The following is a 17,087-nucleotide window of genomic DNA, read 5'->3' on the forward strand; positions in this document are numbered from 1 at the left end:
GAAATGCAGGCGCGTTGCGTGTTATGTCCAATGTAACAAAGTTCCCATCCACCGTTTCTTTCCGCACGCCCACGCATTTAGTTTTTTAGGTGAGCGTCGCTCTTGAAACGGTTTTGGTTTTTCTTCCTTTTTTTTTGTTTTTTTTTTTTTGTGTTTTGTGTGTGTTTCACTCTACACACAACAACGACAAAGTGGAGACTTTTCATAATTGTTGCATGCCCCATGCCAATGCTTATGATGACAATGATGCTTATGATATTGCGTATGAGACCAGTTGGACCAGCAGATCCAATGGAATGTTTGCACTTTTTATAATCCAATTAAATGTTGTTTACAAAAAATTACAGTAGATTTTTTTTCAAATATTTATAGATTGCAATTTAAATTAATTGGCTGGGTAACTCATTCATCTAGTTTTAGTTTTCAAATAGTCGAATGAACAATCAAATGGCCATTCTAATTAATTGATAGTTTAACAATAAATAAGCAATTAAAGGAGCATTTAAAGGCTAATGTTATATCTATATCTAGTCACTCACAACAGTTAAATACAATCTTTTCTTTGTAATTTAAAGGGTATACCAGCAACATACATAAATGCATCAAATTTCAAGTATTGTAAAATATTTGCATGAAACGGAAAGTCCTTGCAAATTGTTTGCTAAATGTTCCAATGAATTTGTAAATGAACAAATTTTGCATAGACATCAAAGTTGAAGCAATAATATCGTTTACGGTATGCCATAAAGCAATTTTCCTTAAAGCCTTTAATATTCCTAATGCATACATATATTTTAAAGTATTTCATAATTAATGTTAAACAAGACAAAGCAACAAATTGACAAATTTCTATAAATTCCAAAATTGCAAGTTCCGTTTATTAAATTGGTCAACATTTTGTAAGCCATTTGATTTATGTGGTAATAAATTTTAATAAATTTTCTTTTGTTCAAATTTCCGTTTTAGTTGAAACTCTTTGTGCTCTGCCATAAAATCGAAATGCAATTTGGCTAAGAAAGGAATTTGGCTAGGAATAGGCATTTGTCTACTGAACTTACCTGATACATTTCTTTGTGGCAAAGGCATTTGTTGTCTAACTTAACCATTGTTGGCATTTATCAAATTGCACATAAAGGAAATTTGAACTTTATTGCTCCGAATTCCATTCCAATTTTAAATTATATTTAGCAATTTCATAAGCTAATAAAATAGAAATTAAATGAATAAATTTTGTTGTCTCTTGTGTACAAATAAGTTTTGACGTCATTTTAATTTTTTTTGCAAATTTTTGAATTTAAATCATTTGTGTATTTATTTTAAAAATAACATCAACTTGACTCTATCTGAATATAAACTAAGCCATACTCAAGGCACACACACACATACACACGGACACTGGCAAAAGCCATTCACACACACATACACACTCTCATACCCACACATTGGTACACTCACATATTGATGGGAAAAAGCGCAACAGGACCAAAATAATTGCGCGTTAAACATGTGCCAAGCTGACACGAGGAGCAACAGCCGAAAACCGAGAGACAGTGATAGAGATAGAGAGAACAAGCCAAATGAATGAGTGATAGAGAAAGAGAGAGAGAGAAAGAGAGACGAAGCATGAGAGTAAGAGTGAGACTCTCAGGAGACGACATTGAAAGCCGATTTGTTAGCCGAAGCTCAGAGAGGTTCCGACTGGAAATATTCAACTGGTTGCGTTTGATACAAGCAACAGGATATAGTGGAAGGCTGCTAAAAACATCGACAGGAGCGAAAAACATCGACTGACTGTCTGAATGGCTGGCTGGTTGGCATGATGGGACCGCAGGCAAGACGGCCTACAAGAAGGCAGGCAGGCTGGCTATCAGGCACTCGCGTGCTTTAAGCTTGAATACCAAAACAATTTGAGCGCACAATAAAATTCAATGGGCGCAAAAGAAAAGATGGAATGAACGAAACGAAAGCAAGAGGAAACGAGAAAAAGAGAAGAAAACCCCAAGAAAAAAACACGGTGGTGGCATGAACGAAAAAAAATTGCGTGTGAAAGGAGCAGCGCCTGTTGAAGAACGAATGGCATTAGAAAGCTGCAAGAAAAGAAAAAAGAATAAGAACCAAAACCGAAAACCAAGCAAAGGGAAGGCACAAAGGTAGTAGTGGGCTGCCTGGCTGACTGGCAATGTTTACGTTGGTCCTGAACGAGTCGTCGGCATCGTGATGTTGGCGATTTCGAAGAATTTGGTGCAAAGAAAAAAGGTATGCCAGCGTGTGTCGATTAAGATGCCTGGGCATTGTTGTTGTTGTTGTTACTTAGCTGAGGGTTGCTGGAGGTCCTTTCGTGACAGACAGCAAGGCCAGGGCCAGGTTCAGGGCCGGGGCCAGAGCCAGAGCCTGATCCAGATCCAGAGACACAGCCAGACCAGTCAGGCTTATCAATTTGTATGCCTGCAGATATTTATTTATGAATATCCTTTACTGCTGATGCTGTAAGGACCCACTCACGCCTGCCAAACGAAATGCCGCGTAATCCTGACATACACCTTTTCTCTGTTTTTACTGTCACTTTCATTCGTTTTGCCCGAAGGGTCTGTACCTGTGCCTGTGTCCATCTCCCACATTTTCACGATCCTTTGCTTAATTTTATTTTTATTGCAGATTGATTTTTTCAGATTAAGTTTTCCATTTTACAGGCGATGGCAGAGTTTTTTCTTTTTTTTTTTGCATTTATATGGCCAGCCATTAAGTCGAAAAGAAGGAAAAAGAAACAGAGAGAGAAAGAGAGGGAAAAACTGTTGCCCACATTTTTGGGCAGAGCTCAGCAAGAGAACGAGAAATACTGTTGCCTACTTCTTTGGGCCCCCGTCAGTATACGAGCTGATGGCTGCTTGGGCGGGCAAAAAAAGGTAGAAGAGCGGGGCAACCTCATGAAATATGAGACGCAACTTTTTCCAGCCACTCAGCTCTGCTTCAATTAGCAGTGCAAGCGCAAGCAAACAGAAAATTTTCCAGCAAACAAACTCAAAGTAGAAGTAAAACATTTTCATGCAAATGGTTTTGTTTAACCACGAAATATTTTTAACATTTGCACTTACACACACACACATGTAAACACACAAACATACACACACACATATCCTGCGGCAAAAAAGTTTTCACTAGTTAACAAAATAACCAGGAAAAAAGAAAAAACAGAAGCAACAAGGAAAATAATAATAAAACAAACAAAATCAAACCGTGCGGAGTAAAGTATATCAAATATTTATCTTTGGTCAATGCTTCAGGGAAGTCCACAAAAGAAAACAAACTATTGCATACTTTCCTTTACGTGCGCAATTTAATGGCAAATGATAAGTTATAAATCTTGCTGTCATCTGCATCAATTGCGTTTACTCATTTCGAAAGCGATTACCTACTAATTGCCTGGCATTAATTCGGATTAAAAACCTATTTAACTACCAATGGAGGAGTGGAAATGGTGTGGAAAATGCTTTGAAAGTGCAACAGTCATATCGAGTAGCTACTTAGTACTCGGCATTTGCCATTTTTACTGCCTGAAGGTTATGTCAACTAAATGCTTAAGCTGATTTTCTACGATTCGCCATGACACTCAATTAATGTACATAGAGAGTAGCATGCGGCAGCAGACGCAAGTGAGCCACCCATTTCAATCCGCCACCCGCATAATCCTTTTGGCTACAACTTAATTATGTTGAATCATAAAAAGAAAACTCGGCTTGGCTCGGTGTCGCCGGGAATGGAAGTGAAGATGGTTTCAGTGGCATTGGAGCAACGGGCAAGTGCCTTTAAGTCCCACTTGAATCCGAATTGCGTCTCCTGAAAGAGGCCAAACAGTGGCAACTGCAGACACACACACACACACACACACACACACACACACACACACACACACACACATACACATACACATACAGACAAACAAAATCGAAAGCAAAAAAAAATCGCAACTAATCGTTACTTAAGGTTAGAAGATAGCGACGATTTGATACACTAAGTCATTGAATATGTCTTTAAAAACAAAAATGTTGTTTGTGTGTGGGATTTTGTTTTGTAATAAGTAATGAATTTTCTTTTCTGAAGATTTACTATCGGTTTGAGTAAAACAAATAAAGGAATCTCTTCCTATTTACGACATACTCTCTTATTTTCTCTGTCAAATCTATGGTCTTTTTGTCTATACCCTTTACACTACATTCTCAAAATGTATGTCTAAAGGGCTAACGCAAAAAAAGGGCAACAACAAAGTCAAGTGCTTCATTACGATTTTAATTTGGCATTTTACCTGGACCGTGGACGTCTGCTGGACAGCTTTGCTGTGTCTGCGCTTAATTAGAACAATTTGCCGGGACGACAAGTGGTCTTAGCATAAACTTGAGTAAATGTTCCCTTAAGATGGCGACAAGCCACCGCCTGCTGCCATTCGCCCACCATTTTCTTAAATGTTCAATGCAAATAGTTTTGCCAAAAAAAAAAAAAAAAAAAACAACGAACAACGAACAGAAAAACGACCAGGAGCAAGCAAGTCAGCACTTCTCTCTTTTTCACTCTCTCTCTCTCTTGCTGTCTAACCATCCCCCCTCTCTTTGTTTAGAGCCAAGTTAATTGAATTTTCACACCAAAGCCGCCAAAAAAACGACAACGAGAATGCCTTTGCTTCCGCCCTAGCTAGAGGCCTTAAGCTAAGTATACAAATATATATAAATATATATATATATATAAAGAGGGAGGCTTTAAATGTTTTATTTGACAAAGTAATTAAGTCTGAATAATGCGCATGGAAATTGCTGTCTAGTGGGTCATAATTTGTTAGGCACACACCATCAAATCCCTACCTCTCACCCCTCTCAGTAGCTCTCGTCATAGACGAAAGAAAGAAAACGAGAAAGTGGATATTGATCAACATCAATCTCTGTGGCTATGACCGAGTCTGGCAAACAAATGAAAACTTTTTCACTTCATCGAAATGAAATGTTGACAAGCCAAAGCAACAGTTTGACTGATGGCAAGAAGGTTGAGAGCAGCGAATGTCTCATGGTAGAGAAAGCGTAGGCGTGAGTAAGGACCAACTTGTTGCTTAAGGCAAAAGCCAAGACATTTGAAGCTCATTAGAGGATTCAGTCTGGCTGCTGCAAGTGGGCGCTATATCAAATGCGATTAGAAAGTCAACATTTTTCTTTTTTTCTTTATTGAAATCGAAGAAAAAGTTTTCCTTCTCTAGAAGTTGCCTTCTGTAAAATCGTAAAAATTACATAAAATCACTTTATTTGTGTTTGTGTGTGTGTGTGTGTGTCGAAGCGCCTTATTTGTAGCGCATCAAGTCTCAACTCAAACACAATTAGAGAAGCGTTAACACCTAACACCCCCAACAACACACACCAACACACTGGAAAAGAGACCCACCCACCCACAGGACTTCAATGACAAGGGCGCCAACGAGGTTAGGCGGGTGGTGGTGTCTGTCAGTCACGATGGGGCGAAACTTTTCGCTTTGGTAAGCAACTGACGCCATTTTAATAACGCAAATTACAGTCAGCTGTATAAATTTAGTTCTCAATACGTGGGTGGGGCTAAAAAAAAAAAAAAAAACAACAGCCACAAGGTGACTAGGGGTTACCGGGCAAGGCAGGGTCACAGGGTGAGAGTGAGTCGAGGGTGTAGGGTGGAAAATTGCTGGGCAACTGTTGCTGGCACCTAGAGCAGCTGTTTTTTTTGGTTTGGTTTGGTGTCAATTCGATTCTTGTTGCGTGGTGTGTGACAGGTAACCACATTAGCACAATATGAAAAGTTAAATACTATACACTATCAAATAAAAACACTCAATTTCGTACCTCTCTAAATATTTAATGTAGATTGCCTGTCAATTCAAGCTGAGATGGGATTATTTTCAATAATATTACAAATTGCAATTTACAACAGCATGGAAAAATTCATTTAAATTCATTTGACGAAATTCTCAAGAACCAAATATGAACAAAACTCATCAATAGGTACAAGTGATCTATACAATGACTCCAATTCAGGATCATTTAAGTAAAAGGACACGATAAAATTAATGAATTCTGTGGGCAATTACCTACGTTATATACATATATCTGCCTAATTGTAAACATCAAATAAATTTCACATATTTGGTAAAAAAAAAAAAAAAAAAAACAGATAACTGAAATCAATGGCAATAATTCTATATTTCCATAAGTGAGAAGTCAGAAATTTATATTGAATCCATTGTTAAACTAAATTATTAAATGCTGAGTTGCTCATTAAGGGCAAGTCTGAAATTAATTTGGATGTACACACAAATATTCCATCCGAGTCCATTAACGTATCAAATATCTTTTCTCTCTCTCTCTGCGTCGGCATAAACAAAATTGATTTGTTAAGTTATTTTGGGAAAGTAAAGGGCAGATTGTATGAAATTCGTTTGAAATAAAACATGAAATTCAACTCCTGTGAATGCCAATTATAAATCAATTCCAGTATCCATATCAAACTACATGTTAATCGTGTCCGTAATGAATGTCCAAATTTATTGATGCCATTCAGGTGACAGTTTTGTTCAGGTCGTTTATGTCGACAATCTGAGGAGAATTTCTCTCTGCCACTCTCTCTGTTTGCTAAATCAAGAACAATATCAATAAAATTACCGAACAAGATGTCATAACTAAAAACCCATACAAGGCACACACAAACAGAAGACACACATTTAGAAATTAAATTGCAATAATTTGAAAACAAAGCCCTACACACACCCACAGAGATATTTAATGAGTGCGTTGGCTTGAAAGGAGTAAGCTGCCAAGTAAATGGATGTTTATTATGAAAGGACACAGCAGCAGCAGCAGTACATACTGTAATAGCAATACAAATGTCCTGCTGCTGTTGCTACTGACGATGATGATGGCCATAATAATGCTCCTAATCAGGAGCGTCTACAGCAAACGGGGGTTTTGACTTGTAGTGCTTAAGCCATGGAACAGATCGAACGAGAAGACGTTGCTATTGAGAGTTCAAAAATGTTGTAAACTTTAAAACATCAAACAATAACTAAGTATGTTCCAATCATAACATAAATGTATTTTCTATCATATAAATAAGCATAAACGACTTACCAGTCTATCGCTCTACTCCATTTCTTGTCTATAATCCTTGCAGTTGTTGCTAAGAGTTAACGAATAAAGTGGATATTAGAATTTGCCGTCATCTTTTTGCTTTTAAAAATAGTAAATAACATTTATAATCAGACTGTAATATACAAAGTTAGACACAAAAGATGATTACACTTAGAAGACGTTGAGAGTATTACAGTATTCATCAAAGATTTTAAGCCTTATTTATGCAATCTTTACCTTTTTATTGTCTTACAAATCGTATAGGAACGTGGTCCAAAGAAAACATTATTTTAGCGCCTCCTTTTTGTTTGAGCCACCGTAATTCTGTTTAGAAGTCCACCTCCGCCTATGATAATGCATATAGCTCCCAGCAGGCTTGTCTAAGTGTGTATGTATGTATGTGTTTGTCTTTTGTGGCAACTATGGCCTGTGGCATAACCATAATGCTTGGCAGCAGTCCAACTGTGAAGCATCCTTCAGGCTGATGATGTTGCCGATGCTGTTGTTACTTCCATTGCTTTTCCTCTAACCGTTGTTGCTACTACTACCGTTACTGTTGTTGTCATATTATATTGTTGCCACAGTTACTGCTGCTCCAATTGCAATTTTGCGTCATATTGTTTGCTGATTTTGTTTCGGGTCTAAAAATAAACAGACCCAACAACTGTAATGCTCCTGTTGTTGTCAGAGAAAAGGACACAAAAATTCTGCAAAGGACCTGCTCTCCCACACGCACACACAAAACCAGCCAACCAATCAGGCAATGGCCGCTTTTGCTAATGATAAGCCTTGTTATACCCTTCGCACACACAAAGAGAGTACATATACTTATACTTGATCAGCTTGATAGAGATGTGTACGAATATGAAAGAGAATTTACATCTCCGCTTGTAATTGAAAGCAATTCAAGGTTATTAAAACAAAATCGGATTTTCTATAACCGATTTTCGAAATCACTTAAGCCACAGAGATCGCTTAATTTTTCTATATATCTGGGGCTAGAATTTTCAAACCTTAACTAAGCTAAACTACCGAATTCAAAATTTGTTTGAACAGAAAATATCTAACCGAAATTTTTAGAGTATAAAATTTGTCGCCATTGCCTTAGGTCGAATATCTCGCTTTCGGTCTCTGTTTGTTGTTGCTGACGGCATCCTGTGGTTGCCATAAAATCATTATGATTGCGTATTATACTGTCATTGATTTTAATTTTAATTTTAATGTTGAATTTATCAGCTGGGCCATTGTTGTTGCTTTCCACCATTGGTCTGTCTAATGCGCTTAAATGAGCATTTATTATGCTTGGGCGAGTTTTCAACTTGGCCACAAAGTAAACACAGTCGTTTTAATGAGTTAATTAAGATTTGTGCATGATTTGTTGTTGGAAAAATTATACTATATATATTCGTATTTTCAGTGGAGACCTACTAATACTTCTTGTGTATAAAGGTTTTTTTAATTGCCGATTCATTTCATTGCACTTAATGTTATAACTCACTTTTTAATCCAAAAAGGGCAACCAAAAAGAAAAGAACATCAACGCAAAAATGATGTGATAGAGTTTTTATTGTGTATATATTTTATATATATTATAGTTAAAATTAAGTGTTGAACATTTTTTTTTTCAATTATTTCCATTTTTGTTTTGTTTTGTTTAACGCAACGCACAAAGAAAATTGTTCAAGCCAACATTAAATTATGGATGTATATATTAATTCCGTACCGATAATTGTAAAAAAAAAAAATATCTGTATATTTTAATTATATATATATATATATATATATATATATATATATATATATATATATATATATATGTATATATATTGTATATAAATTGATTTAGGTTTTAAAATTAGGAAAACAATTATTTATTTTATGAGTTAATCTCTGCACTAAACAATTAAAAAGGTTTTTAGCAAACTGTAGTTTTAAAATTAAAAATAATAATGAAATTGTTTTTTAATGGAAAAGTGTTTCTATTTTTTTTTTTTTTTTTTAATTTTTTATTTGTTGTTCTTTCTTTAATAGCTACTTTATTTGATTTTTAAAGCTTAAAGCGCCTCAATGATTAGTATTTAGTTTTAAGATTAAGCATTTCACTTGAATTATTATTAGCTACAACTAGGACAAAAAAAAAGAGATATGAAACAGTTCATAGACTGCTCAAAAATGGATTGTTCATTTTAATTATTTTAAATTATTTTATTTGTTTTTTTTTTTTCGTTTTTTACTTGCAGAAGTGAACAAGTGTTAAGTATTTAATTTTATTATACGATCCAATTAGATCTAGAATTAAATTAGTTATGTATATATCCCATACAGTTATATAAAAATATATAAATTTTATATAATGAGTTGATTTGGTTTTTTTTTTGTTTGTTTTGTTTTTTTTTTTTGCAATTTTTAATTGTGTTTTTGTTTTGTTTCTCGCGATTTGAAATGTTTCAATTGCTTAATTAATTAAATTGTGTGTTTTTTAAGATTAATTTTTAATGAGCAGAAACTCAAAAATATGTCAGAATGCTTTGCATGCTTTTCCATTTACAAAATCAACCTTATTGCCGAATAAGTTTCAATATATATATATCGAATTTTTATGTATATTTATATATGCATATGTAAGTGTGTGCGTTAAGTACACGCCGCTTTCATTCATTTGCAGAAATTTGATTAAAAAAATTAATTTAAGTAGCGGAATTTATTTATAATTTTCGCCTTAACAAAAAAAAACAAAAAAAAAATAATTGTATATTTAATTAATTTAAATCTACTGTACTTGTTCTCAATTCCAATACCGTGATATCTGACAAATTTCCACTTGGATACCCTTCACATATTATATACACTTTATCAGCCCTGATGTGAAAGGCTTTTCTCTTTTACTTAGTGATATAATCAATCGATCAAATTCGATCGATTGATACACCGCAAGACAGACTCAAGACAGAAGAACATAGATAATCCTTAAACTTGATATATGTAAAACTTTTATTAGAATGATTGGCCCAACAACTTGCAATGATACGATGACTATATAGTACAGATCCCATGGGAATGATTGCTTAAACGATTTGATAAGCACACTTAAATTCTCATATAAGGTGTTATTTGTTCTCACTTTCTTTTATTTCAGATGATTCTGTGTAGAACTCAGTAAATTTGTCGCAATACTACAATATTGGAGACCTCGAACAAGGCACATTTATACTTTTCTTTCATCTAATTGGCTTAAAAAGGCTTGAAATGAAATTGATCTGCAGTTTAAAATTAATTTAATTAACTTTACTTTAATTTAATTTAATTTAGTTGTGTGATTTTCCATCTACTTCTTTTTTTCTTCTTTTTATTTTAAAGGCGTTTTCTTTCCTTGCAGGAAATACTTTTTCAAATTGTTTTCTTTTGTTAATTTTATTCTTTTTTTTGTGTGTGTGTGTGTGTGTGTTGTTGTTGTTGTTTTTTAATTTTGCTTATACTTTTAAAATGTTTAAATTATATTTCATTTTAAATAGAACTTAAAACAAAATTCTTGAATGTGTTTTACTTGATTTTCGTCATTACTTAACTTTATGTTTTCCAAATCCGTTTCAACTCTTGCTCTCTCTATCTTTCTCTTGTGCTCTCTCTTGCTTTCGTTAGATACATATATTCTTCCTTTTTTATTTTCCTTTTTTTTTGTTTTGTTTTTTTTTTTTAGTTAGATTTCACTCGCATTATTTTCAAATTGGAATGACCTTAATTAGAAACATGTACTTTTTTCTTTTTCTTTCATTTATGTTTTTTGTTTTCATTTTATCGAGCTTTACAACGTTTTGGCTTTTGTTTATTAGTTTTTGTTTTGTTTAATGATTTATTCCTTTGTGTTATGCATTTAAAAAAAAAATTATGTTTTTTCTTGTTTTGGTGTTTTTTTTTTCTTTGTCGTTCTACGAGGGTCGCTCAATTAGCAGCGAGCTTAGCAAAGTTCAACCAATGCTAAGGGCTGACTATCATTAGATGAGCATCACTTAAACCTGGACTAGTCAATATTTTTCCATTATAGTTTTAGTTCGGAAAACACTTTGAACGATAAAGATTATGCTATCAGACGAGGAAACAGTAAAACTAGCGGACTTGATCACGTACATCATAATTTAAGCTCGGACAAAGGACAACTATGACTTACTTGCATCGCGCAATCTTTGAGCTATCGGACGAGTGTCTACCACATACATAAAGGATTGACTGATGTTTGAACTATATAGATATTTGTCGAAGTACTTACTGAATGATCCTCGCTTATGGGGATATGGAAGCAGATGTAGTAGTAGTAGTAGAAGCAGCAGGTATGTTGTTGTAAGTGAGTATGTGGGAGTGTTTTATATGAGTGTGTTTGTTGTGTGTATTTGGAGTGTTCTCCCGGCAATTTGGCTTGCGTTTTTTTTTTTTTTTTTTTGGAAATAGTAAAGTTTTGCAATTTTTGTTTTGTTGTTTTTTTAACTAACATTCAAATGTTTTAAATGCATTTAGAAAATAATAAATAGGATTTTGTATGAACGAATTCTTTTTTTTTTTATACAGGAATTGTTGTTGTTTGGTGTTGGAGTTGTTGTTGTTGTTTGTTTGTTGAGAAAAGTGAGCACCACCCGGGCGAATGTGGTGTTGATGGTGTTTGTGGTTTTTAATGATTATGGTTATTCAGTTCAGACAGTAAAATCTGTTGCCCAGTTCATTTTATAGTCATCCATATTGAATAGATCAAAGATATCCCCGCTGGCATTGAAGGCATCCACTGGTCCCTGGACTGTGCTGCTATTGCTACTGCTACTGCCACCGGCAACATTGCCAACAATGCTATTGGCCATACTGGATACATACTCATTAGTATGTGGCCCAGCCTGAGGTTGACTCACCGCCTGCATGAACGAATTAAGAGTACTCTCGAAATCGTCACAGTCCATGGGTGTGCCATTAAAATGACCGTTGACAACTGGGCCCGTGTCCACAGAGCCATTGCAGGTGGAACCATTACCGTTGTTAGAGTTGCTGTTGCCGTTGCCGCCAACGACGACGCCGACACCGACTCCGACGCCATTGCCACCAGTGACATGTTGACTCAATTGGGCCACAAAGCTATCCGCATCGAAGTCAACATCGTTTCCAGCATTATTATTGAGGAGCACACTATCCGGACTATTGGCATCGAGCAGTTCATTGATTGAGGGCTGCAGACTGGGATTGAGATCGCGTCGCATATTATTATTGCCCTTGGACGAAGATGACATGGAGGTGTTGGCCGTTGTATTGCTAGTGCAATAATTATTTGAATCATCACCAATATCCATTTCAAGCTGCTGTGACATGAGCTCCAATAGTTCATATTCATCGAAATGATTGATTTTGGCATCCGATAGACTCGATTGTTGCTGCTGTTGTTGTTGTGGTTGTTGGTGGTGGTGATGTTGTTGCTGTTGTTGTTGGCCGCTTTGCTGCTGAGATGGCTTATCGTTGATACATTTGGGCGGCGTACTACTGGGCGGGGGCGTGGCATGATGCTGTTCAAGAAAAATGTCCAGAGTTTTAGCAACACTTTCAGCATCCTGCAACGGCGATGAAACCATATCTATGCTGTCAATGAAACCATGAGCAGTCGTTGTTGTTGTTGTGGTTGCTGGTGCTGCTGATGTCGCTGCTGATGACGCCGGCTGACCAAATCCCTGACTCTCATTAGTGTCCATGGCTATATCTAGGCCCGTCATTATTGCCGATGACGACTGAGGCGTGGCTGGTGCCTCTAACTTTGGTACAAGAGGAACAATGCTGGCCCCACCGGCAGCTATTGTCGGAGTTCTGCCGTTGAACATGGTTAGCTCGGGCAGCAACGGTGTCAGCGGCGTGATCGGCTCAAGGGCTGCACTTTCGGGCAATTCGCCCTGCTGGATGAGTATGTCCAAAACATCGCTTACCTGTTCGGATTTGATGCCGGCACTTGATTTGCGTTTAACATGTTGCTGATGATGATTTGATGCTGTTGCCGTTAATGGTGGCGGTGCGGGTGAGGAAGCCAAGGCAGGTGGGGCCGGGGACTGAGCTGGCTCTTCCTTGATCTTCACCAGCGGATGCATACCCAAGGCAGCTGCCTTATTAGCCGCTAATTGTTTGGTGGCCTCTTCATATTGCGGTGGTGGTTGACTTGAGGCTGGCTTTATGTCCAATTGGATCAAGTGTTGCTGCTGTGGTTGCTGCTGGAAGTGCTTGGTCTCAATGGGAAAAACAATGCTTGGTAGTGAATTTGTGCGCTGATGACCATTTAAAAGCTTCTTGGCAACTGTTGCTGACGGCATTGTAGTTACTGCTGTTGCTGGTAATTGTGAAGTTGTTGTTGTTGCTGTCAAGCTAATATTGCCCAGCGTATGAGCTGTCATATGCTGATCATTGAGTCCAAGAAGAAATATGGTTTGATTTCCTTCATTCCATACTAGGCCCACATTGTTGTGATGTTGTTGCTGTTGCTGTTGGTTAGAGGGTGTGACTACTGTTGTTGTTGTTGGTGTTGTTGCTACTGCTGCTGATGGTTTTGTTGCTGTCTGCAAAATTGTAGTGGAAGTTCCTGCTGCTGTTGTCGTTGTGTTAGCAACGTTCGATTTCTTGGCTGTCGTCTTAACAGAAGGAGCAGCACTGTGATTGTTGTTGTTATTATTATTGTTATTATTGTTGTTGTTGTTGAATGGAATGAGTACAGTTTGTGTCTTTTGGGTAAGCAGGCGCACCTGTTGCTGCTGTAGCTGTTGTTGTTGCTGCTGTAGTGCTGCCTGTTGTTGCTGTAGTGCTGCAGCTGCTGCTGCTGCCTTTTGCTTTTGTATTTTTGCTTCCAGCTGCTGCTTAACAACCATTTTTTGATTAATTGGCGGCGGATGGCTAGTATTCGTTGAGACAATTTGACTAGCGCTTGGCTGCTTCTTGATCAATCCTTGACCAATATTTTGCTGACCGCCATTGACTTTTGTGGCAGTAGCTTTTACTGCCACCTTGGCGGGAATCGATTTCTCCAATTGCTGCGGCAACACGGTCAATGTCTGCTGTGGTCCATTAGGTGTAGTTGTTATCAACGTGATCTGCTGCGAAGGTAGGGCATTTACCACCTGAGCTGTTACCGTTTGATGTTGCTGCTGGTGATGTTGCTGTTGCTGCTGGTGTTGCCTCTGGCGTATTTGCTGCAATTCTAGTTGAGATCGCTGCAATTGTCGCTGCAATTCATCAATTTTCCTTTGCTGTTCCCGCAACAATTCCTCGTTTGACAGTATTATGGTGGCAGTCTGTGGCTGTGGCGGTAATATAGTTTGCAACGTCATGGAATGGGTGGAATCCACATGTTGTTGCTGTTGCTGCTGCTGTTGCGGCTGATGTTGCACCACATCCATTTGCTCGTGCTCTAGCCCTCCATCCGAAGAGGTGACCAACATGGCCATTGGCTGCGATTGATCCATTACACCGCAATTGCTGGTGTCCATGGCATCACTGATGGTTATCACTTCGGTGGTGGAGACTGGTACTACCGCATTATTGGAGCATTCAATGGCCTCCAATGGCAAATATGGTTTAAGGCGTTCAATTAACTGCGGCTTCGGTCCAGACACGGGCAAATTGCGGCGCTTGAGATGCTGTTTGAGGTCTGACACTTTCATTTTCTCTAGCCTGGTCATATCGGTGATCGAACTGGCGGTGGATTCGGCATAGCTAGTGGCCGGACTGGGTGGTATCGATGAGCTAATGGAGAGTGCCGGCGAGTGTAAAGGCGGTGGATGTTGGACAACAATCGGCGCAGTAACTGGAGCTGATATTACCACCGAACCTGTTGCTGTCGCTGTCGTCATCGTATTGGCACCCAATACTGGCACTGTTACTGGCCCTGGCACTGGCACTGTCCCGGACGCTGAACCCTGCTGCTGTGGTGTCGCTATCAACGATAAAGTTGGCGGCGAAGGTGTTGCCATGGGTGTGGGTGTTATCATGGTAGCATCACCGAAATTGAGTGGAGTTCCGCTCACGCTACTTGTTATCGATATGGTATTAGGTAGGGTGATGGGAGCAGGAGCTGGAGCCGCTTGGGATTGGGCCAGAGCGGGCACCGTTTTGGTTGTCACCGTAATGCTATTGCTGGCAGCACCACCACCAGAAGAAGCTGCTGAAACCGTTGCCGTTGCTGCTGCTGTTGATGCTGGCAATATTGATTGATGTTTGTTTAGATTCTCGAGAAACTTGAGGAGACAATTCTGTTGCTCCAACATCAATTGATAGGATGTCTCCTCCGGCTGGGTTTGATCTTGTTTTTGGCCAGCAGCACTTGGTGGACCCTTGTATTCATGGAATTTGATGGTGCGCGCTTTTGAGACAGGCTTAGATTTTGATTTCTTGCGGTTCTTATCCTTACCGGGTGCATCTGACTTAACGGAGACCGGTTGTAGCTGCAGACGCGTTGTGGCAGCTGTCGGCGGTGGGGGCGAGGCAATGGAAGACAATGGACTTAGTGTGGAAGTGCTGGACGCCAGCGAACAGGGTGAGGCAAGCATGGGCAGGAAATGATTACCCAAGGGACTGGCCGTCGGACCGGCCACACTTTGGCAGAGTTCCTCAAACAGATTGGCCGTCTCCTGTTTAACCTTGATGGAGGCGGCATTTGTCTGCATGACATTGCCTATGGGCAGGGGTGGTGGTGGTGGAGGTGGTGGCACTGGTACTGGAGCCGGAAAACCCACTGTTGCAGCTGTTGTTGTTGTTGTTGTGGTCGGTTGGTGATTGGTGATCTGCTGGAGCTGCTGCGCCGTGCTAACCATCAACTGGCTACCACTACTAGCCGTGGGTATGGTCAAAGCCACCGTGACAATGCCAGCCGAAGCAGCTGCTGCCTGCAATACATCTGTTGGAGCCGACACTGGAACCGCCCCCGTCGCCATCTCATCACAACGAGGCGGCGTCTGTCGCGTATCGCTCTCCGAACTCTGTGAATCCTCATCGAAGGTGACATAGCTATGCGGATGTTGCGGACGTGTCAACAATCCCTCACTGGTGGCCTTGAACGAGACAAGTCCCTCCTTGACAATCTTCTCGATTGGTTTCTCCGTATGCAGAATGTTCTTTTTAATTAACTCCAAGGGACCAGGCCGATGTTGAATTTGAGAATTCAGTTGATCTGCCAGGCGAGCCTTCTTAAGCATACGCTGTTTCTCTGCCAAACTTGGATCGATGTGGCATTCATCTTCTTCGAGTATGTGCAGACGTTCGAGATCTTCGCGATTGGGTCTCTGTTGAATTTTGGCCTTCAGCAAATCGCTGGTCTTGGCCCTTTCCAGTTGTTTGCATTGTTCATGGATGGCGGGCGATGTTTTCAGAGCTACAAACAAACGAGAATATATATTCAAGGATTATAAACAAAATAAAAAAAAGAGGAAGAGAGAAATATTCATCTTTTTTTTTACTATTTTTGGCATCATTATTGTTAATTTTTTTTTGTATTTTGGCTTTAAGTTTACTCTGCTACTTTTAGCATTATTTTCTTTTTTCTTTATTTTTCGTTCTTTTGGATAGTCGCCCAGAAGCATTCTACATTTTTTTTTTGCCAGGCAGCCAACAACTTTTCCACCCACTGGCAACTGGCAACTGGCGGCTGGCGGCTTTTGTTGAAAATTTATCATTTAAATTCAAATTCGCTTTTGGCTGCGTTGAGCAGAGCATTGAATTAGTTTGTGAATTTGCGTATTTTGTTGATTTTTTCGGCGGTTGCTTTTGCTTCTGCTAACGGTACGCATTTCCTTTACGCTTTGCACTCTTCGCTTGTGCATAAATTTCGCTCTCTTGCTCTTTCTCTCTCTCTGTCTCAAACTCTCAATGTGTATTGGGGGAAAAGCCATTGAAAATGTTTGACAATATTTGCATATCTTTTTGCCAGGCTTTTTACTTTTTGAATTTTTCGGTTAAAAAGAA

The 17,087-nt window shown here is 38.6% G+C and overlaps 1 protein-coding gene across 1 annotated transcript in view; it reads right to left on the reverse strand.

The window, feature by feature from the left end:
* Positions 1–11,682: 11,682 nt before the first annotated feature.
* Positions 11,683–17,087, reverse strand: part of LOC6644986 (mucin-5AC) — a 52,511-nt gene continuing 47,106 nt past the window's right edge. Inside the window, exon 5 of the mRNA XM_023177157.2 lies at positions 11,683–16,497. Coding sequence (XP_023032925.1) covers positions 11,810–16,497 — 4,688 coding nt within the window. The 3' untranslated portion in view covers positions 11,683–11,809. The remainder of the gene's footprint in view (positions 16,498–17,087) is intronic.

This window comes from Drosophila willistoni (assembly GCF_018902025.1).
Source record: "Drosophila willistoni isolate 14030-0811.24 chromosome XR unlocalized genomic scaffold, UCI_dwil_1.1 Seg105, whole genome shotgun sequence".
Classification (NCBI taxonomy): domain Eukaryota; kingdom Metazoa; phylum Arthropoda; class Insecta; order Diptera; family Drosophilidae; genus Drosophila; species Drosophila willistoni.